At 40.9% G+C, this 22,632-nt stretch overlaps 2 protein-coding genes across 6 annotated transcripts in view; one reads left to right on the top strand and one right to left on the bottom strand.

Annotated features, from left to right (window-relative positions):
- ALB (albumin) overlaps positions 1–17,365 on the bottom strand; it is a 45,626-nt gene extending 28,261 nt beyond the window's left edge. The window contains exons 1-2 of the mRNA XM_065634816.1: positions 16,926–17,365; positions 16,496–16,585 (exon numbers count right to left, since the gene is read on the bottom strand). Of these exons, the coding sequence (XP_065490888.1) occupies positions 16,496–16,585; positions 16,926–16,939 (104 nt within the window). The 5' untranslated portion in view covers positions 16,940–17,365. The remainder of the gene's footprint in view (positions 1–16,495; positions 16,586–16,925) is intronic.
- A 321-nt stretch (positions 17,366–17,686) lies between these two features.
- The window catches only part of ANKRD17 (ankyrin repeat domain 17), a 97,288-nt gene continuing 92,342 nt past the window's right edge, over positions 17,687–22,632 (top strand). For 4 of the 5 annotated variants that reach the window (XM_065634809.1, XM_065634812.1, XM_065634810.1 and 1 more), the window contains exon 1: positions 17,687–18,037. In XM_065634809.1, coding sequence (XP_065490881.1) covers positions 17,687–18,037 — 351 coding nt within the window. The remainder of the gene's footprint in view (positions 18,038–22,632) is intronic. The other variant, XM_065634811.1, reaches the window with a different exon arrangement.

Below are 22,632 nucleotides of genomic sequence, written 5' to 3' on the forward strand. Positions count from 1 at the left end.
CCCTGACATCACCACATCTGTTAAAAACGTGGCCATTATGGGATTAATGAATGTCTTAAATGAGAGAAGTAGAACAATATGTAGTGAAAATATCATTCATATCCATAGATCTCTTGCATTCACTCTGGTAGCAAAAATATTTAACTGCTTGTTTGGCACTGGGGAATACACAAAGCACAAGTCATTTGTCAAACAAAAAGCAGAAACCACAGTATAGGGAAGCATCTGATTTTTTTCCTCAGCTGTAAATAGTTGTAGTTTCTTTTACAGCTAAGCTGCCTGAAAGTGAACTTAATTAAAACGCTGTAGTGAATGATCATGTGTTGGCTAGAGAAGGAAAATTAATTCAATCTGAACTACAAAAATAGCTTATTCAGTTATGAAGGTCTTGTAGGAAAAGTTTACTGGGATCCACTCACCCAGATCAGCATGCATCCCTAGTTTTGGTGAGGCAGTCAACTGTTCTACACCACTACTAAAAAAAAAAAAAATTCATAGTTTCATTGTTTCCAAGACTACTAAATTTCTTCTCCTTCCAGCTGACATTGAATTCAACACAAATTTCTGCACAATTGGCTAGTCTAAAACTATTTTTCATACAATTTACTATTTGAAGAACATTGTCTGCTTGCTTTGAATCACTAATTGTACTCAAATAGCTTTATGGGTGCCTGGATTGAAACTCAAAACTCTTATCTAGAGAAAAATTAAATTCTCAGAGCTGCAGCTGAAGTTAACACGAGGTGGGTTTTAGACATACACATGGTGTTCCAAAATCAACAAGATAAAATCTGGTCAGAAGTGTTTTACATTGGAGGAAAAAAAAAAAAGAATGGAATAGCTTTATCTGAATTCTGCCATGTTGTGGATTTCATGTGTAAAATGGAACCAGAGTAATCCGTTTATGTACATAAGCTGTGCGTGGACCAAACGTCCAAGTTAAGACAAGATTGAGTGCTGAGTGCAAATTACTTGTCGAAACACTAAGATACTACACTGATAAAGTTAAAAACCAAACCAAAACAATCACAAAACCCCCCAGAGAATAAATAATAACATGCAGTAAATACTGCCAAGAATCATATACAGAGGAAAAAAACCAAAATGCTGAACAGGTGTTTTTTGATAAAGCACAGACTATTCCTTACACTGTGTGAAACAGCATTCTGTAGCAAAGCAAAAGACCACAACTAAGACTTCACATGCAATTTATTCTAGCATTTCCAGACTACCCATTGTAAACTTCATCTTAATGCAATGCAGTATGCCTCTTTCTTATGTCTCTGAAGTGTATGTATGTTTAAAATACTTCAGAGATGCTCAACATCTAAAATTCTGTGGCCAAGAGAAGTTACATTTTTTAATGCAGAGAGAAATCTTCTCTCGTGGCGGTTCTCCTGTGGTTTGGTACACAAGCATATAAAGCTCACGTAAGTATTCCTACTTCTTATTTATCTTCTCTCTCTCTGGAGGTTGCTATTTACATGTATATGTTCAGTGTCTACGAAGTAGTCATCCAGAATGTCCTGCTTTTTCTCTCCTTCTTAAACATAAAACTTCAATTTTCTGTCAGCTTGAAACTGCATTTTCCCTGATCCAAGTATTCAAAGCAAGTTTTTCAAAACCCTGTCATATGCAGCTCAGAGAAAAGTCCTTCTCAAGGTGCAGCATGAAAATAAGAGGTACCATTCTCAGATCAGGAAATAAGAGACATCAATGCAAGACAGTACTAGTATGGCAAGCAAAAACTTTTACTTCAGGAAGATTACTCTGTATGCTGTTTATTATGCTTAGAAATTCAAGCACAGACATGTTCTTACGCAAATTAGAGATGATCCCATAAGTACCAAGGTAGTAAGATTTGTGTTTGAGGGGACTAAAACATAACTTTCATAGGGTCAGATTCTAATCTGGGGTACAAGATCTGCAGCATAAGCTCCTGTTACAAGAGGGTGAAAAAGTCAAGGATTCAACTATGAAATTATTGTTTAAATCTGAATTGGATTTCTTAGTGTCTTTCTTCCATCCAGAATGTGAGGTTTGTTTTTTTGTTTGCTTGTTTGTTTGTTTTTTTAAGAGCTTCAATTTTGGCTCAGACTGCTTGATCAAGCTGAGAGTTCTCTGAATGCATAGATGTCACAATAATTTCATTGGCAGAGTTGTTTGTAACTAAGTGTCATATTGAATACCTCTAAACTTAAATGCTTTATTGGAGACATCGTATAAAACAGTTAGCACAACCACAGTAATAATTTTTTTTTATAATGTACTCATTCTGAATTTCAGCTCCCTAACACCACGGTTGATTTGTGTATCATCATGTACCTTTCTCACATTATGGACAAAAACTGCATCCTAAAAAGATACATTTCCCTAAATCAGCTCCTTGTAAAGACCTGATCTGTTGCAGTCAAGCCTATTCTGGCCTAGCTAAGCACTTGGTGCAAGCTACTGACCACACTTTGACAATACTTTTACTGAATGCAGCTGAGGAAGAATGAGGCCTCTGGGGGGGCTGAAATGGACTTTCCTCTCTGTCATTGCTGGAGGCTGCATTGCAGCATGCATAGTTTGGAAGAGGGTCTTCCCTAGCTTGTCAACAGCCAAATTAAGTTGCAACACATATAATGTAAAACCATTGCATTGATTAGCATGAGTATCTCATGCTAAAAAAGTACTATATTTGCAATAGCTGCCTGCTAAAAGTGGATGCATATTTTTGGAATCCAAAAATAAAATAAAAGCCAGAAGCTAACTGTATACAGATCTGTCTGCAATGCATTGAATTGGCAAATTCACTGAGCAACACATGCAGATGTTGACAAGAAATGAGCAGAGCATCAGAAATAATTCAATGACAGATCAAAATTCAGAGTAGAGTAGCCATCAAGTAAGCAATTTCTTATGAATCGTCTCTAGTGTAATCTGTTTAACAAAACTCAGGTGTATCTGCTTGGGAATGGCAGTGCACATAGGCAGCTATATTATGTACCTTATTTAGAATATTTTAGCGCACACAACCAGAAACCACATCTAATATCCAAGTGACAGTCTTAGAAAATTGCCATGATGAAGTGTATAACAAAGAAAACAGCTCTCACTGGAGTGTTGATTAATGATGAAGGGAAAACTCACTGGTTAATAAGGATGTGCAATTTATTTGGTGCTCTTATTGCAAAGTATTTGTACGATACTTTTGGAATTACTCTTACTGGAAAATGTTTTCACTGTTCTTACATAGGTCTTTTCAAATTAAAGAAAGATATTTAAAATATAGAATGTGAAAAGCTCCTTAAGATACTAGGCAACATGCAATCCAGAAATTATGAACAGCTCTTCTGGCTAGTAATAGTCACTAGCTAACAAAGGGATGTGCAAGATTTGGAATTAGGGTACTTAAAAGTTATATGTAAGTGCTTTGCAGAATGCAAGTAGGCTGAAGCAGATATCTTAAATTTCACTGAAGTTAAATGCATTTAAGAGCTTTGCTGAACATGGAGAAACCGTAAAGATGTGTGTAGAAAAGCTTGTAAATTTGTGTTCAAACTGACAACTGGAATACAATGTTAAGTACTGAAAACTAATGTTTCGTGTACAATTGAAAATTAGATGTTTTAGGCTGAGCCTATGCATCTAAATTCATGAATGAGAATAAAGGATCCAAATATATCTTTCAACACACTCATGAACTTGCTCATAGGTAAATGTGTGGGAGACTATGACAGTCTGTAGATCCCCTGACTGAGGGTATGGAGACAGAAGCAAAATTAACCAATGATATGTTGTTATTGCAGCCTGTAACCAATAGCAAAAAGACAAGTGCTGATAAAGAGTATATAAGAAAACGTCTGCTCTAATAAAGTTAAACTGCTGTTTGCACATAAGAAGAACTTTGTCTCTGTTGTCTGTCCATCTCAACTGCAACATTTGGTGACCCCAACGTGATATTGCATGAAAAAGAGGACGGCGGAAAAAAGCCATGATGGCCGGAGTTGAGCCATGGGGATGAAGCCCAGTGTAGCTGAAGAGCATTGGGGAGAGCTGCCATTGATCCGGATCATGGAAAAGACACCTGGAAAGGTGAGCCACCGGGAACATGGGAGGGAACCTCTCTAAAGAAGAGGGTGTTACATTAGGTACATGGAAGTTGCTTCTGAAGAAACGGGGCATTGGTCTCCCTGGTCCTCCTGGACTAGATTTGGAGGAAAAAGCAAAATTATGTACTGTTCCGAACCCCTGCTTACTAATGATTCTCTTGTTGTTACAGTCGTTTCTTTGTGGTATTGTTTGTGTAAGTGCACTGTAAGCTTTCTCCCTTCTTCTCCCATTTGCTCTGCAAGCTGCTCTATACTTCCCTCTCCTCCCTCCCTCTTCTCATGGTTTTTACTTATGAGATGGGGTTGGAAATGGCTGTTTTCAGTTGTGCTCCTAAGAAACCGGTATTGGGAGGTGTTTTAGAACATAGGAAAGCACTTGGAAATATGAGGAAAGAGGATCTTGTGAAATATTGTAGTCAGTGGTGGCTGCTGTGTAAGTTAGATGATTGGGAAAAGTGGCCGGAGAATAGAACCTTGAAGTATAACACTGTGTTGCAATTAATATTGTTTTTAAAGCAAGAAGAGCAGGATAAAATAAATCTCTATGAGAGATCGTTAAATCATTGCAGGCAGTTTTACAGATGGAACGGTTTGAACTTCAACAAGCTGACAGAGAATTAACTGATAAGACACAAGTCAGAAAACTTGCAGAAGTCTGCAAGATGCTTTCCTTATTAACCAGTTTTCTTTGTAGGTATCTGTTTAAGCATATTGCAGTTTTAATAAGTCTTTGCCTGTTATATGGTACAGTAAGTTCACAGACTGTTAAATCACAAGAATCCATGGATCCAAAATGTACATTTTGTGATAATACAGAAGACCATGAATAATTTAGCTTTTTGCTGTGTGAATGTGGTGGTGAGATGTTGTGTGTGATAGCTGTTACTTTTCTTTCTAGCATGCTAGCTTTATTTCAGCATCCAGACTTGTGCAACTCTGTGATAGGCTGTGCCTCATCTTGGTGTACTAAATTTGGCTCTTTTGTATGCACACCAGGTAAAGAATCCTGTTTTGGAGATAACAGTTGTAGCACACCAGATGAGACACTAATAAAAGCCTTGCCCAGTCCAGCTTGCTAGGGCAGCGGGCAGGTACGTGCCAATTGGGCTCCAGCGTGCACTGACCTATTTTGTTGGGGAAACCCAGCGGTACCTCTACCTGTCTGAGCGGTAAGCAGTTCAAAGGTGCAATGCTAACATTGAGAGATTGTCTTGAGTAAGTGTAACTGTGATCCATTTGCATATTTAAACTGGGTATTTGGTTTTCATATCTGAGCTCAGTATTCTAGTTTGCATATTTATATTTGATACCAAAAGAATTTTGTTTGGGGAGATAATAACAAAATGGGAACTGGTTCTGCTACTAAAATACCACCTTGCTCCCCCTTAGGATGCATCCTTACACATGTTAATTTGCTTTTATTTTTATCTAATAATTTTGAGACCAGAAAAGAATTTAAGTCATTAAACTCTGATTCACATTGAATTTATGTGCTAGTTGGAGATATGGGAAAGAAAACGAAATGCTATGATGGATGTGAACTTGGGAGAGGTTGTATTTAAAAGTTGCTAGAATATGAACTGATTTGGATCAAGGAAAATGAAAATAATGTATTGATGGTTAATATGCTGTTTATTGAGATCTGTAAGAAATTGCAAAAGGTAAATGGGGCTGAGGAATATAACTATTGCTCAGCTAATTAGAATTGCATACAGAGTGTATTATGGCTGGAATGAAATGAAAAAATAAAAAAGCAAAATATCCCAGGCCTGTGCTGTACAGCTTGAACATAAATTTCAGGCCTGTGTCAAGCTGCAAGATAAACTCAGCTCATTGTAAACGAGGAGTCTGCCAGAGCCTGGCAGCTCCTACTTGCTATCAGCGATTACACTGCCTGTGTGGCCTTGCCTGTATCTAAAATGCAGCAAGAAAAGAAAAAAAAAAAAAAAAAAAAAAAAAAAAAGAAAAACCTGTCTGCCTGCTGCTAAAGTGCCGAAAGAGGGGCTTTATTCCCCCTCCGCCTCCCCACAGCAATGTTGCTGCTGCAGAACTGTAATACTGAATGAAGAGTCTGAGGGTGAAATTTAATAGACTTATTCTGTGGTAACTAGTTGTAAGAGACTTCTTAGTAAATACACCATGCTAGTTTTTGAGGTCATGGGAAAGAAAAGAAAAGAAGAGAAGAGAAGAGAAGAGAAGAGAAGAGAAAAGAAGAGAAAAGAAGAGAAAAGAAAAGAAAAGAAAAGAAAAGAAAAGAAAAGAAAAGAAAAGAAAAGAAAAGAAAAGAAAAGAAAAGAAAAGAAAAGAAAAGAAAAGAAAAGAAAAGAAAAGAAAAGAAAAGAAGAAAAGAAAAGAAGAGAAAGAGAGAAAGAGAGAAAGAGAGAAAGAGAGAAAGAAAGAAAGAAAGAAAGAAAGAAAGAAAGAAAGAAAGAAAGAAAGAAAGAGAGAAAGGCCATTTTTTGAAACTAATGGAATGCCAAATTTGGAACAAAGTTTTACCAGATGAATTATTGTATTTGCCAGAAAGCCCTATACCTCTCTTGGGTCAAGATTTGTTAAGTAAATTGTAAGCTCAAATAACATCTTCTGAGAATTCTGTTTAGTTGCATGTCCCACAGGAAGATGCTTGGAAGGTGTAGATCTGCTTGCTGCAAGCAAGAAATCTCCAAGGAAATTTCAGATGCTGTGTTTCCACTAGTATGGGCAGCCAAAGTATCAGTAAAGCCAACACTATACTGATAGAACTCAAACAGGGCTTCGATCCGGTAAAGAAAAACAATATCCAACAAACATGACAGTCAAAATGAGGTTAGAGACTTTGATGAACAGCCCCCACAATTTGCCAGCTTGTTGTGAGTACTGCTGTGCAGCCTACACATGAAGCATTCACAGAGGCTATATCATTACATGGATGACATCTTAGTTTGTGCTGAACAATCTGATTATATGCAGTGTGGTGACACACTTACTTCAAGCTCTGAAACTTTATGGTTTACAAGTTGCACAGGAAGAAGTGCAGACTGTGCCTCCTTGGAAATATTTAGGCTGGATTCTCAACAACAATTAGACAATGCAACATATACTTTACACCTTTTGAATCATGCTATGCCTCCCTCCTCTATCACAGCAGTGGAAAAACACTTCTGTCCTCCAGATTCACTGTCTCAGAAATCAAAGGTTTTGTATCAGGATCCCCTGCACAACAGTCAATAGCAAGGGCCTGTAGAGTTAATCACCTGGGGAAGGGGTATGCTTGTGTTCTTCCAACAGGACCAAAGTGGCTTCCTGTGAAATACATTAAACCTTTCTATGAGTTGGACAAACATGATGCAGGACCTAATGCCAGCAACAAAGAAACAGAAGAGACCAAAGGAAGAGGCCAGTGATGTTACCTGGGGCAGCTAAAGAAGTTACAGCAAAACGCAAGTACTATTATGGCAGCAGCAGGCCCCTCACTCCAATTAATACCTTCTTAGCCTATTTGGCTATCATCTCCTGCAACAGTGCAGTAACAATGACAATACACTGGGTAGGTGGTGTATGGATACCACCAGAAGGTCAATTACTGGAAAACAAGGATTGGATTAAATTTAATCAAATGCAATAGTATTTTGTTGAGACCTCTCCTGTATGTATTTCTAAGAAACCAATCAACAACTGTTTGTCAGAGAAGTTTCACTTGTTTTATCAGTGATGGGGGATGGAGGGGTGGTTCTGAGCAATTTGGATTTTGTTTCCATTCTGGGTCTTAACGTGCAAGGTATTTAAAGTAACCACAGAAGATGTTTTGAGTTTGTACTGGGCCCCCTGTAAATTAGAGGCACCAGCATATCAGAATGGTACAGATTTATATTACCTGGACTGGGGACTAACTGGTGAAAAAACTTCCCATGCATTTATTTTCCTTATCAGGATAACTAATCGGCCTTCTCCAATATTTGTTAATAACTGTAATTATTGTAATTTGTATTACTCTATTCTATTGTAGGTTGATTTGTATTAATAATGTATGACAATAAAATGACACGTAGAGTATGATGATCCACAGTGGGTATTAAAACTTACCAAGAGAATGCCCCCTTATGACTTTGGAGGCAAGAGGTGACTGCACCACCACTCCAAAGTAGCCTGTCAGATGACTGTGGTCACAGGATGGATTGTGTGGCAGTTGCACATTCCCCTGAGATCTGGAGCCTCCAATGGTGCCGTTGATGGCTCTTTAGCACCTTTTGTGCCCCACTGTGCCTGGAGGAATGGGACCCTCAGTCAATTGTCAGGGTCTTTGACAAGGGAGGTGCCCAGAGTTGCCGCAAAGCTTCTGGACTATGTCGTAATGCCCACAGCCACATCTGACCAGACAATAAAACGGGGTTCCCGCTGAAGACCCCCTTTGAGTGGTGTTCTCAGAGATGCGGGTCTGTGAACTGGAGCCCTTTCCTTAGCCTGGGCACTGTCTAAGGAGACTTCCCAGGATTGAGAGCACCTCACCTCTTCATTTGGGTGAGTGATTGGGTGACTAGATACATCCTTGAATGAGCCCTCACCCAGTCTAGGTGAGAGTGAGAAGCCTCTAGTTTCGCTTCTTGTGAGTGACTACATGCACATTGTGGATCCTCATTATTCTTATGTTGTTGTACCCCAACAATCTCCTCAACTGATATCCGAACCTGTATTTTCTGTTGTTGGAGCGCTAAATTATTGTATTAATGCTGTTTCTAGTCAGTTTACTGGCTACACTTTTCCTGCTAGAATTAAGTCTGTTTTGGAACTTGTTGTCCACCTAAAACTGACTTTCAAGTGCCTCTGTGACACAGATAAAGGAGGAGTCAAACTTCTTTCTGTAAAGACAGCTTCTGCTGAGACTGGAGAGCAGTCATCTAAGGGGAAGAATAAAACCTGACAACTCTTCACACCTCTGCAATAAATATATATGAAGCAGCCCTGTTTTGGATAGCAGATGGACAGAACACTTTGGCTACCAGAACAAAACTGCATGGCGATTGGGAATATATTCAAAAGGATTTATGTGTAATGCCATTAAAATGGAATTATAGTGTTTATGAGTGGACTCCAGTGAAACAACGTCTCCAGAGAGCATTTTCAGCTAATATCCAAGGTCTGGTTCAGGATTTAGCCAGTGCCCTGCAAAAACAATTGCATGATTTGCAAGAATTAACAGTGCAAGACACAATGGATGACATTTTCTAATAGCTTAAAGTGGTTAGGCCCAAAACCATGGTTTTCAAGCCTCAATCTGCATATATGGATTTTTGTGGGAATTAGATGTGCTTGTGTAATATTTTTCTTGTAGTCCTCCGAATCATCTGCAGAATGATAGAGAATGTAAAGAAGAATAAAGCCAGGGTCCTTGCTGCACTCACTGTGAACCAGATGTTCAAAAATAAAAAAGGGGGAGTTGTGGAATATCTTACGGACAGTCACCTTGAGTTACTGGAACGACCTTGACCAAAATAGAATGAGAAACCAGAATGTTTTTGTACAAGAAAAGATATTTACAATGTGTTAGCCAATCTGCCAGAAAAGCATTAAAGCTGTAGTTGATAATGTGAGGCTGCAACCTCAAAAGCTCCCGTATGGTGTATTTTTGATTTGTGGAGATAGGGCCTGGCCAGGAATTCCTTTTAATGCCATTGGAGGACCGTGCAGTTTAGGGCGGTTGACCCTGCTAACGCCAAATACATCTATGATACTAGATCACAGAAAAGCAAAGCAAGAAAAACGCTTTACGCATGCATATGAGTCGCAATGTGATGATAATGTCGAATTTTGGGGGCCAGGGTTGAAAGTGTTAGGATCTCTTATCCCCGGTGTTGGCACAGGTAAAGCATTAACTACCTTGGAAAAATTAGGATGCTGGCTAGCTAAGTAAACTAACAGAACTTCTAAGGCTTTAAGTGGGCTTTTGTTAGATGTAGATTCTATAAGACATGCTCCATTGCAAAATAGAGCAGCAGTAGAATTCTTGTTGTTAACTCAAGGTCATGGATGTGAAGATTTTGATGGCAAGTGTTGTATGAATTTATCGTATCACTCCGAGTCAATTCATAAAAGTATACAATTGCTGAAAGAGGGAGTACAGAAGTTGCAAGCTGATGATGGATGGGGTTGGTTAAATAAACCGTTCAGTGGTTGGAGGTTTTCAGGGTGGTTGTTGTCAGCAGTGAAAACAGGACTGATTGTTTTAATGATTGTTGTAGTTGTGTTATTGATGTTGCCACGTATCATTTCTCTGCTGCAAAGGGCCCTGCAGCAGACAATGAAGGCAATTTTTTTTGCACAAATACAAAAGGAGGGAATTGTGGGGGACTACGGCAGGTCCGTAGATCCCCTGACTGAGGCTATGGACACAGAAGCAAAATTAACCAATGATATGTTGTTATTGCAGCCTGTAACCAATAGCAAAAAGACACGTATAAATATACATGTATAAATACATGTATAAATATACATGAACTCATGTTCATGAATGAGAAAATAAGAGAATGACAGATGACAAAATGAAAATTCACCTCATCAACATTTTTCCTCCCATGAACATGAAATGCCTGTTGAAAAAGACACTACTTCAGGAACACAAAGCTATTCAAGGTAGCACCTAACTTTGCAATTAGCCTTCATTAAAGTCAATGGCATTGTAAATGTGTTTCATATACACAAGAAAAAAAAAACAAACTGTTTAGCTAGCTGGAAAAAAGAAAAAAAATCAGTTAATATGTACTCTTGAAAGAAAAAAAAAATTAGGATACATATATTTAAGAATCAAATGCTTTAGTAACTTTTCATTTTCAGAATGCTGGGAAAAATAAGAATTTGTAATTCATGGCTTTCAATTCTGGCTAGTTTTAGATGAAGATAGATTGCCAGCTTCTAGCTCCATCTACTGTGTCTAACTGAAGTAACAGAAAGCTTTCCTCATTTTAAAAACTATCCTCAAATAGGAGGAGATCAGGAATCAGCAATATATAGCTGTTGAAAGCCAAAGAACTGAAACAAAGACAAAATGGCAAATAACATGAGCCAATAAGCAGAATAGTACAGAATAAACAAGGTTGAGAAGGTTCTGTTTTGAAAAACAGAGGCTTCACAGGATCCTGGGTAGGGTTAGATAATTTTAGACATTTAGGCGTTTTAGACAATTTTTCTAGTTATCATTTGAACTCTGCAAAATATATTTTTCTTCCACTTTACATACCTTTTTGAGATATCAAATAAATTTTTCATATTGCCTTTACTGAAAACAAGGTCTTACAAACTTTTATAGAGATTCTCACCCCTTCTTGTCCAGAGATAAACTAGCCTGGTAGTATACATATTTTCTAGGGACACTTCATAGGAAGATAGAAAAACAACAGTTTGAAGCTTGTTCTACATGCCAGCAGAAGGCTGCTTGCATTAAGATCTTCTGAGTTGCACAAAGAGAAGCAATATCAAGGACTAATTTGAGAACTAGTCAATTCTTTACTTAAAAAGTGATTACTATAGAAATTATCACTATGGACTGGCAGGACTCATGCAAAACATAAAATATAAGACATGTTTAACCTCCTAGCTGATTCTCGTGTAGTCCACAGTTGATGCTAACTTAAACATAGTAATTAAAAACAAAAACCACCACCACCAAAACACTACTTTTACAAGTGAAGTTTTATATTCAAGTACAGGTTGTTGTGGCTTTAGAGGTCTTATTCACAGTTCTGGATTACAGATCCATAATACCTAAAGCACATAAAAACCTCTCTTATGATTTCTCTTGTTTTTATTTTATTTTTATCTTCTACAGCACTAGAATGTCATCCAGATGCTATTTGCCCCAATTTGCCACGGTATTTTTCAATTTTATACTCACAAAGGGTAAACATTTTGAAAACATGTGAAGCAAATTAGGAACCCAAAACCTACTTTCAAAAATCATTTATCCACGTAAAAATGTAAGTGTCAGGAGTACTAATAAATTTATGAGTCCATGTACTTAAGCCATATCTTAAATAAGATACAGACTCCCAAAGTACTAAATATATTACAGAATAAGTGTATTTTTTAAAATGCATGCCTCCAGCCAAACACTCCAGCTAGAACAGCAAGAAGAAAAAACTGCACCTCAAAGCTGGGAGTACTTTCCCTCAAAAACACACCAGCAGCAGCAGTTAGTCCCACTAAACCACCTGAACCAACTACAGGCATAGACATGGCCACATTCAGCATCAAACTAGAACTGTTCCATGCCATTACAAGTCTCTAGCATTCACTCTGGCCTCCCAGCAAATGCTCTGGTACCAAACACCACTCTGGACTTCAATGTCTTGTGGGTGAAAGAATGTGACCAGCAACACTCCATGATATCTAGTTGATCATTTCTAGCAATGACATCACGAAGCAACAAAGAGAAAGTTAGTCCTTGTTAGCAAAGACTTAACTTTTTTTTTTTCATGAGGAAGTGTGGTCCAAGCTGGCTTTCTATTAAGGTCTAAGGACAACTATCAGAACATGTAATACCAGTATCTCAGATGGAATACAAATAATTTTCAAGACACCTAATCAGGACATATATGTATTTCAAACTGGCACTGACGCGGTTAAGTGTAGGAAATGACACAACAAAGGTAGGCAGAAGTCACTCCCAAATGGGCTTCATACTGGGTGTTTTTGAGTGTTAGTGTTCATGTAAATGCTTTGCCTTCTGCACATATCGAGGTGCTGTCCCTTGATGAACAGGGCTTCTAAAACTCTAAGCAGTTCTTCCAGGCTAGCATGGCTTGTTACATTCTGAATCTGTCCGGATTTTCTTTACTTTCTTTATTCACAAGGCCACACCAATTGAGATGCTCACAGGAAACTTGCTGTAATGGAGAAATACGGATATTAAATAAGTTGTAATTTAAAGTAAATGCCATGGCTGCATAAAAACTATTTTTAATAATTCTTTTCCATGTTTGCAGTTATTAAAACTAAGTGTTTTAAACAAATCGTAAAATATATATCACAGAAAACAGTACTTCTCTGAATGAAGAAACATTTATGTTCATTTCCTTCTTTCTCCCTCTGACTTGATCAGCAATAAGTGCATAACTGCTAAACAATTTTATTACTTCTGTTGAAAATAATTAACGATGGTCTAATTTTAGTTTATCTTGTCTCTCATTTCAGAAGGGTCTTCCATTTTTTTTTTGAGACAATGTTTATGCATCAAATAGGTTCAGTGAGCCTGTCCTTTTGGTATGTATGTTGAAGGAATACAATAATTTGGGGTTCACAATTCCCAGAATGTTATGAATAAAAACATCACAGCACATAAGAGAATCTGCAACAACCACAAAACTGTATGCATCAAAGATATTAAATGAATTCACTGATACTATAACTAGTGAGAATGGCATGATTTGGTTTACGGATTAATGTCATAGTTCATTTGGATAATCACTGCCTCTGGAGGTGTATAGCTTCTGTGCTCCTCCTACATTCCTCCCACTGTGACAAATATTAAAACTAGATGTATTCAGTCTTGAGATGAAGAAATAAAAACGGGAGTGTGGTTTCAGGTTGACAGCATTCACCCCTTTTATGAGGCAGTTGCTCTTTACCACTTACAGGAGCTCAACTGAAACAATTGTATTCACAAAAAGAGAAGAATCAGTACTGAAACTGGCTAGAGGGAGACAATGGGAAAAGGTAGCTTTGTGGCAGTTGTAGCAGTCCTGACTTAGGGTTAAAAATTCAAAAAGTTTTCAAAAAAACAAATACAGAGAGAAAATACATTCACTACCTGCCAAAAAGAAAACTATTTCAGTGATTCAGAAGTGCCATTTCAGTGCATTTATAATAGAAGTTATTGAAGTTAAAAGCTAGATTAAATAATCCTTGCATATCAAGAATGAGACACCTTCTTTCACCCTTTTTTCTCTTGAGCCCTCAACTGATAATTTCAGAAGTTCTGATCATTGTTCAGGAGCCCCTAAGGTGAAAAAATACCTAAGAAATAAGAGTTGAGTGTGAACAGAGTGTGTTTTGGACTGCTGGACGGTATGAGATGGAGTACTGGTGGCCTCAAAACTAGGAAAGTTACCAAATATACAAAGAATGACACCAGGTGCTACAGATGACTCAGGGGAACAAAAGCAAAAATGAAACTTACTACCAGTTTGAAGGAGGAGTAAAACTTGGAATCGGAGCATGCAATTCGACACTGTTGCTTTCACGAGGAGGGATCCTCCAACTTTCACAATTTATTGGATTTAATTGGGCTGAATTAGCTGATGCATGTAGGAACCAAGAGGGAGAGGGTTCATATGTAAAATCAGGACAGAAGGGTAGGTGGAGGCAAAAGTCAGACTTACACGGTATGAAAATATGCATGGTGTGCGTGTCTGCATGTGTGTTCGGGTGGGTTACTAAAACTTGAACTTTTTTTTCAGTTCCTGTATAATTGCAAACAAAATTCAATATCCCTGCTTCCTGATTTTGACAATGATACTGCGTCCAGTAGTTATAAATGAAACTGAACGTAGAGCCATACGGATACTTAAACCACACCATAGGTTTAAATATGTGAGTTGTCCTGTAGAACTTCTCAAAGAATCTAGCACACACAGGACAGTTCCTGAAAGCATTCACTGAAGTCAAACCTCAGGTTTTCCCACTATTCATACTGAGTGTTTGGTGGAGTGATCAGTAACCTCTACTCAAGTCGAAGTCAGAGATCAAAGGGATAACAAAGGACTATTATTTTTCTCAAGATTTCCTGCAGCTTTGTGCTAGCAACAAAACCAAATGTGTGAAGTTAATCAACCTCACAGTTTCACAAAAGGAAACATATTTGTTCGGTATTATTTTCCTGATTAGAGCCTACATGGACATTCCCTTGCTATCTAATCCATTACCTAAAAGCCCTACGAACAGGAAACACAGCTTTAGGTCATGCACCCACATGGAAACTGGGATACCAAAAAAAAAATCATCTTAATTATTTACTCTTTCATTGTAAGCCTGTCTTGCTAATTATCATGATATCAACAAGAATGCTTTATTTTGGGTTTCTAAAATACTAAGTGCTGTTACACAACCCAAGGAAGTTTAACGCCTTCCCAAAACGTTCTTTTTTTCAAACCATCACGAGATTCATAGCTGACTTTCATTAGCAGCTTTTGCCCATGACAAAAGTAAAGCTTACGTGCCTGGTCAACGTAACACTAAGCTTCTCTAAAAACCACAAGTCCTTTTATTACTGTTGCACTCACAAAAGGCTCAAACTAGTAAGTGTGGTAGGGAGACCAGGAATAAACTGTATATTATAAAAATAGAGGAAAATGACTTGATCTACGCTGCAAGATTAGACGGAGCAACTCTTTGACCAGAACAGAGGTCACCATCATAAAAGTAAGTGAACAAATAGTCTCAGATAGGCCACTCAACCTGTGCCAACTAAAGTGTTTTGTAACTACTCCATCTGATTCAGGGCTTGAGAATACAACAGAGTGATAAAATTATACAGTTGCTTTCATTAGCAAGAAACTGGACTGCATGGCTCAAAAGACCTTTTCCAAGCCTACCAACTTAAATGGATACTTGAAGTAATTTGTGCTTGTATCTCACCTGTAAATCAGTAAAAATCAATGCATTTGACACAAGAGGCCAAACCCACTATTCCCACTGATCTGCTGTCACATATCTTGCACTGTTTTGTTTTTGTGATTTTTGTGCAGTCATACCAGGAAGTAGTAGGTAGGTGGCTGGAGCATTCAATATATTCCTCCTGGATCACATCAAACTGTGATCTGCGTAGGTATTTATGAATGTTTTGTTCAGTTTAGATTTCATTCCTGAAGATTAGAAGTTAAGAACTACAGTTATAGCTGTATGACTTAGAAATAATGTAACTTAATAGTGGTGCTGTTACCACTAATGCAGTCTTTTATTAAGAACATACAGAGGCATGCAACAGAAGTAGGTTTGGTGGGGTGTAAGGAACATGGAGATTTGGAGGGAAACTGTGCAGACTTGCTTTCATAATGAGTGACAGTTCTTTGAGAAGTTTTTTTAAAAGCATTGTTTCATTTCCAAGGTGCTGCAGACATGACTGGTGCTTTCAGACTTTATCCAAATAAGACAAAAGACAACACTTAAGAGTAACAAAATCAAGTAGTAACAAGCTCTTTGCATCTCTGGAAAATATAAATGGAGCAGAAAGAGGCACTGTTGGCTTGAAACATGAATTCTAAGACAGCCATAGCATACCAGTGCATTAGAGCCATTACCAATCTTTACAATCACGTGTCTCTGTGGTTAAAAACCTTTTCTTTGTTGATTTCCATCAGGCCTAAAACGGGAAGAGAGAAAAAAAAGCCCATTCCTTTAATGAGCATGCATTAACTGCCTGTATTTACCTTCCACAAGACTTTTGCATCAATGGAGGTGATAGTGTTTTTCCAGACAGTTGAGTATTAATGTCAGGGATGAAAGTCCAGGATGGGGGCCTGAGTGAAGAAACAGGATATAGCGACACAGTTAAAGGATGTAATTCAAGTGTATGGTCAAAGTGACACAAGCATCTTTAAGTTTCCTACTTTTTTAGTGATAACCCACCAGCTTTCTTTGAAAGCAGGGCTCCAGGGCTTGCCTTTGAATACAGTGTCCAGCGAGTACATACTGTACAAAAGAGCATCACTTTTAATTGGCAATATATGTATACTTTGGTTTCACGATGGTGTGGAACTGAGGCCTTAGTAGTTGTGTTGGCGATTTCCTGAGGAGGTTACCACGTATCGCACCCACTCCCGCGCGCACACTGTGGGGCTGGACAAGACCAAGTCTTACCGCTCTTGCAGCATTTAGTCTGATCATGTAACTCAATAGCCGGCATACACGAGGGGCCTGGCCGCCACCTCTCTCCGACTGAAGCTGCCCCGCCAAACCAGCTTCTCTCTTCACCGGGGGCAACCGCGGGGTGCCAGCGCCCGCCAGGGGAGCGGGGCGCGGCGACACCCCCGCCCTTTCCCTCGGCAGCAGTGGCAACCCAGCGGGAAGGGGAGACCGCCACCAACCCGCTGAGGACCGCCTCGCCAACCGCCGCCGCAGCGCGCGCCCATTTGCCCTCGCAGTCGTGCCCCTGACAGAACTGCCGAAACGCGCGCACGCGCGAGGGCGCAGGGAGAGAGGGCGGGGCGAAGACGGTGGCGAGAAGAGAAACGGCCGCACGGTGGGTGATGACGTCGTTGGCGCTTCCGGCGCGGTGACTGAGACACGCACGGAAGGGGTCGCTGCCAGGAAAGAGCCGCGCCGGAGCGGGCGCGAGTCGGGGAAGGCGGGGTGGGAGACCGAGAGAGCGCCGGGCCGAGGCCGCGCGAGCCGGGCGGCGGCGCGGGGAGAGACGGGCGCGAGGCAGAGGTGGCCGCGAGGCAGAGGTGGCCGTTGCAGCACCAGAGGCGCCCGTCGCTGTTGAAGTCGGCGGCAACAAGTATCGCGAGAGGTGGCACGGCGCCGGCGCTAGAGGTGACCGAGACAGCGGCGGGGGCCCCGGGTGCCTCATCCTCTTTCCTCACCGGAGCGCCGGCTCTGAGCGAGGCCGATCGGCGGTCATGGAGAAGGCGGCCGGCGCGGCAGCGGCGGCGACGGAGGGAGGCGGTGACGGCGGCGACTCTGGGACCGCCACGGCAGGGCCCGGTCCCCCTGAGGGGCTGAACGGTGGCGCCGGCACCTCGCCGCCGTCGTGCCTGCCTGGGGCGGCGGCGCCTCGTGGGCTGGTGAGGGTGTACGACCTGCTGCTGAGGAAGAAGGCGCCGACGAAGGCGAAGCGGAGCGGGCGGGCCGGCCGGCCGGCCAGCAGCAGCGAGAGCGGCGGCGGCGGCAGCGAGAGCAGCAACAACGGCAGCGAGGAGGAGGAGGAGGAGGAAGACGAGGAGGAAGAAGAAGAAGATGAGGTCTCTGAGGTACCACGGGGACGGGCGCCCCCGGGAATGGGAAGAACGGGTCCCCGGGGGCCGTGGGGAGGCTGCGGAGATGGGGCTGCGCCGCCTGGCCGCTGGGTGGGTGTCTGAGGGCGGAGGGGAGGCCCGGGTGGCGGGGCGGCCGTGGGGGTTGCCCTACTGATCCGGTTTCATAATTCCTCCCTGCTCCCGCCTCCTCCGCCCCCGCCTCCCGCGGGGACCTGCCGCAGAGGCAGGAAGGGGGCAGCACCGCGCCGCCCTAGGGCGGCCTCGTGGCGGGGCGGGACCGGCACCCGGGCACGGTGGGGTGCTGCGGCCCAACCGGGCCTGGCGGGAGGCCATGGCCCGCCCCCCCGTCTCGGTAAAGGCGGCGGGAGCGGTTGCCAGTGCCTGCCTCACCTTCCCTGCCGGGTTGTGTGCACGGGAGGAGGTGCCGTTGTGTCCTGCGGGGCGGGGGGGAGGAGTCCGTTTGGTGAGCTGTGGAGGGGATTCGGGGTTGCCCCGGGGCTCGGAGGCTCCCTGGAAGCCTCTGCAGGCAATAGCCTTCGTCTCTGGTTTTAGTCATGTGTAGTTTTTGCTGGGCTGTGCTGAAGGGCAAGACCCAAGAAATGTTCCAGGTGCCCCTCAAAGCTGTGTTTTGTACCTACATGTGCCATGTTGTAATTGGGAGCAAAACTGGGAGCAGGAGAGCTTGACCATGGAGAATGAGCCTGGGACACCGGGATTGAGGCTTTGGAGATAGGCCTGAGCTCTGGATGTGTTGCTGGAAAGCTGTTTGCACTCCAAATCATGGTAATAGGTCATCTTGAATAAAAGCAGGTGAATTTGCAGCTAAAGCCAAGGCTGTATTAGAGTCCTGGGCATTTTGCTGTCACCCAATGCATTCTCTGAACCTGATGGCACCGTTTCAATGCAATGTTGAAGGAAGCATTGTTCACTTGCTCTTATTTAATGTTAGGTGTTTTCAGGTACGGATTGCTGGAAAAGGCCTATAGAGACTTGAAGCCCTTTTCTTATTTGCATATATAGTCACACAGTTGCTTTGCTGAGATAGTTTTAGTTCTGTAACCTTCTAAGCTGAATATTTACTTCTGCTTTTTTTGAATAGTGTCCTTAAAGTCCACTTCAAGCTTGTAAGCTTTTCTTTTAATTTCATTTCTAAGCAGTTCAGCTTTTAAGTGGTGTATCTACTTTTGTGTTAGAAATGAAAAAGAGCAGAAAGAAAGGGAAGGAAGAGTCTGATAGGTTTAGGGAACGGCTGGGCTGTGGTGGTGACAGGTTTTTCCATGGTTAAGAAGCACTCTGCATTTTATTTCTGCTGCAGTTGATGCAAGTGTTTTATCTAACTTTGGTGAGAAAGATTGCACGAAGTGAGCGTGTCTCAATTAACAAGTAATTATGCCTGGCATTTTGTTTCTGTAATATTTATTTTTAGGAAAGAGGATACCATCATTTAGTTAAAAGTATTTGAAGTGTAAGACTTGTAAGATGGGCAGCCGTGGTCACGGCTTGGACTGTGCCATATAGCAGTCCTGCAGATACTTGAAGAGCTCTGTTACTCTCTTGAACAGAGTCTGTTGAGTTTTGCTGTGGCAGTGTGTTGTGAAGGGATGAAGGCACTCTAATGATTTAGCAGATGCATTAGTTGATAGTTAAGCATTGAGATAAGTTGTATGTGACAAGAACCTTCAACAGAATTCGTGTGAAGTGCGACTTTTAGGCAAAATCTTGTGCAGATTTATTTTGTCGTCCATAGCCACTCTTCCAAATGGCGCCTTATACTGGTAGCTTTCAAATGATATTGTGTATGGCATGATGAGAAACACAGAGACAGCTGAGGAATATGTGTAATTGTAGGCAATGTGAGCCTAGGCTTGTGTGCTGTGCCTTATGTAGCCATAGGTACCTATATAATATGCTTTAAGAAATGCAGAGTGAAAAAAAGTTGATCATTAAAATGTCGTGGGATGGCAGAAGAACACTTAACTTGTTTTTGATGGAATGATATGTGTGTTAGATATTGATAGTTGGGAAGGCAGTTATGGCATCTGGAAGTTTCCCTGCCATTTTTATCTTACTCATAGTAAGTGAATGCTTTCCTAGTCTGGATGGTCTGCAATTACATATTAAGCAGGGTTAACAAGGTGATAAAGAAGTTACTCTTATTGAGTTAATTACGTTCAGGATACATGACAATGTATGCTATCTGATTAATAATAATTCTTTTTCTTGATCATTCAGGTTGCTTATAAAAACTGTTCTAGTCTTTCTTCCACTGACTTCAGGATAAAATGATGCAGCTTAGTGGAATAGCCACAGCTGAAATCACAGTTTTCAGGAATGTGAACATGAGGATGGCCTGATTAATGGAGTGGAGGAGCTGACTTCAAAGTAGTTCCCAGTGGTTCCTGGGGAGGAAATGTGTTCTGAGTGTTCTCAGTGAAAGGGAGTTTTCCTTGTCTGAAAGCAACTTGATGTTTAATTTTGGCTTTTAAAAGCTTTAAAAAAAATTGTTTCTGCTGTGGGATTTTTATTTGTTTGGCGTGTTTTGGTTTTTTTTAGTTCCAACTTGACATATACATAGCTTGTGTGGCTTTCAGCAGTTGGATTGTGGTCTTCTGACCACAGGCAAGCTGGAAGGCACACAAAATGAAAAACACACAAAAAAATCTTATTTTTTTGGTTTTGCTGGTAATGGAAACTATTGTGGAAACACTGCATAAGATGGTGTTCCCTCTGTCATGGTGACTAAGCCCCACAGAGCTGCTCGCTCACTCCCCCACATTGCAATGGGGGAGAGAATCAGAAGGGTAAAAGCTAAAAAACTTGTGGATTGAGATAAAGACAGTTTAATAGGTAAAGCAAAAGCCATCCATGCAAGCAAAGCAAAGAATTAATTCACTACTTCACATGGGCAGGCAGGTGTTCAGCCGTCTACAGGAAAGCAGGGCTCCACAGTGACAGTCACTTGGTAAGACAAACACCATAACTTTGGATATCCTGCCATTCCTCCTTTTTCCCTCAGCTTTTATTGCTGGCCATTATGTCGTCTCGTGTGGAATATCCCTTTGATCAGTTGAGGTCAGCCATACTGGTCGTGTCCCCTTCCAACTTCTTGTGCACCTCTAGCCTTTTCACTGCTGGGATGGTGTGAGGAGCAGAAAAGGCCTTGACTGTGTAAGCATTGCTCAGCAATAATAAAAACATTTCTGTATTATCCACAGTGTTTTTGCCCAAATCCAAAACATGGCCCCATAGTAGCTAATCTGAAGAAAATTACCTCTATGCCAGCCACAATCAGCGCACCTCCCAACCACTCAGTTCATTATCTCTGTAAACTTAAGACAGTTTGTCGTAAGCTATTTTTTGCCCTTCACATGCTTAACACATAAAAAGTTCTTTAGTGTCTCAAGTGAAGTACTTCTAGATTTGACTACTAATGAGACAGCTTTTAAAACTCAAGAGTGTAGCAGCAACAAATCAAAGGAGTTAGAAACCTGGAAGACAGTAAATCACAAAAACCCCATAAGTGTAAAGACATTGTTTGGCTCAGTTGTTGCTGAGCTGATAGAATAGAATAAAAAGTTGTAATCAGATGTTTTCATCTTGGTCTGTTTCTAAACTCTGCTAGATCTCAGTGTGGAAGCCTAAGCACTGAAATTAATTTCAGTTAAACTGAAATTTCATACCAACAACTTAATGAGCTCCTGCTACAATGTTCCTGACCACCTTCAAGGTTGCTTTTTGAAATTGCAGCAAATTGCTGCTTGCCAAAAAACAAGGTTCTAGGTAGCACAGTCCAGTATTGTCTGTAAATGGCAAATTATCTTTTCATTAACTTCCTGGTAACTAAAAGCATGGCAACTCTTTTCAGCACACAGGAAGAGGGATCTTAAGGTAAGAGAAAAATGACAGTAGATCTATACCAGTTTGCATGCTTCCTAGCAGAATTCCGGCCTTAGTTTATGAATGATTGTGTACAGCAAGCAAAATTGTTCTGTTTTCCTAGAGGTAGTCTCATAAACTTTAAAGAGCTGTATTGTTAAATAGGACTGCACTGCCACTTTGATCAGGTTATAACTCACAGTCTGTGTGTTCAGGCAGTGACATCTTAGATGCTTAAGAGTGAGATGAAAGTGCACCTCTGTTCTTAATCAGAATTGTGTGAAGAGTGTTGTTGAAGATGACTGTATTCTTGGGCCTGTCTTTTCATTGCGTCTCTCATGGGAAGATGCTTTTATTTTTTAGTGAGGCTTTGTACAGTCTACCTTCTACCCCCAATTTATCATAGCTGATTATTACTATATAAATATGTGAAACAAATACAAAGGAAACTGTGCCTTTGGTCAAGTCAAAGGTCAAGACTTCCAAGCTTCTTAAAAGAATGATTTTCAGGAGACAAATCAGAAAAACCCACACAAACCCCCCACAAAAAAATAGGGGATGGGGGAGCATGTTAGATGAATGAAAGCTGACACATAATATGAAGCTTGGGAACATTATTATTGTTTGAGAACTTTATTATTTGCTCTCTGTTATGTGGTGGGTTTTTGTGTGTGTTTTGGTGGTGGTGGTGTTTTGTGTCTTTTGGTGTTTTT

This window comes from Caloenas nicobarica, chromosome 4 (genome assembly GCF_036013445.1).
Source record: "Caloenas nicobarica isolate bCalNic1 chromosome 4, bCalNic1.hap1, whole genome shotgun sequence".
NCBI lineage: Eukaryota > Metazoa > Chordata > Aves > Columbiformes > Columbidae > Caloenas > Caloenas nicobarica.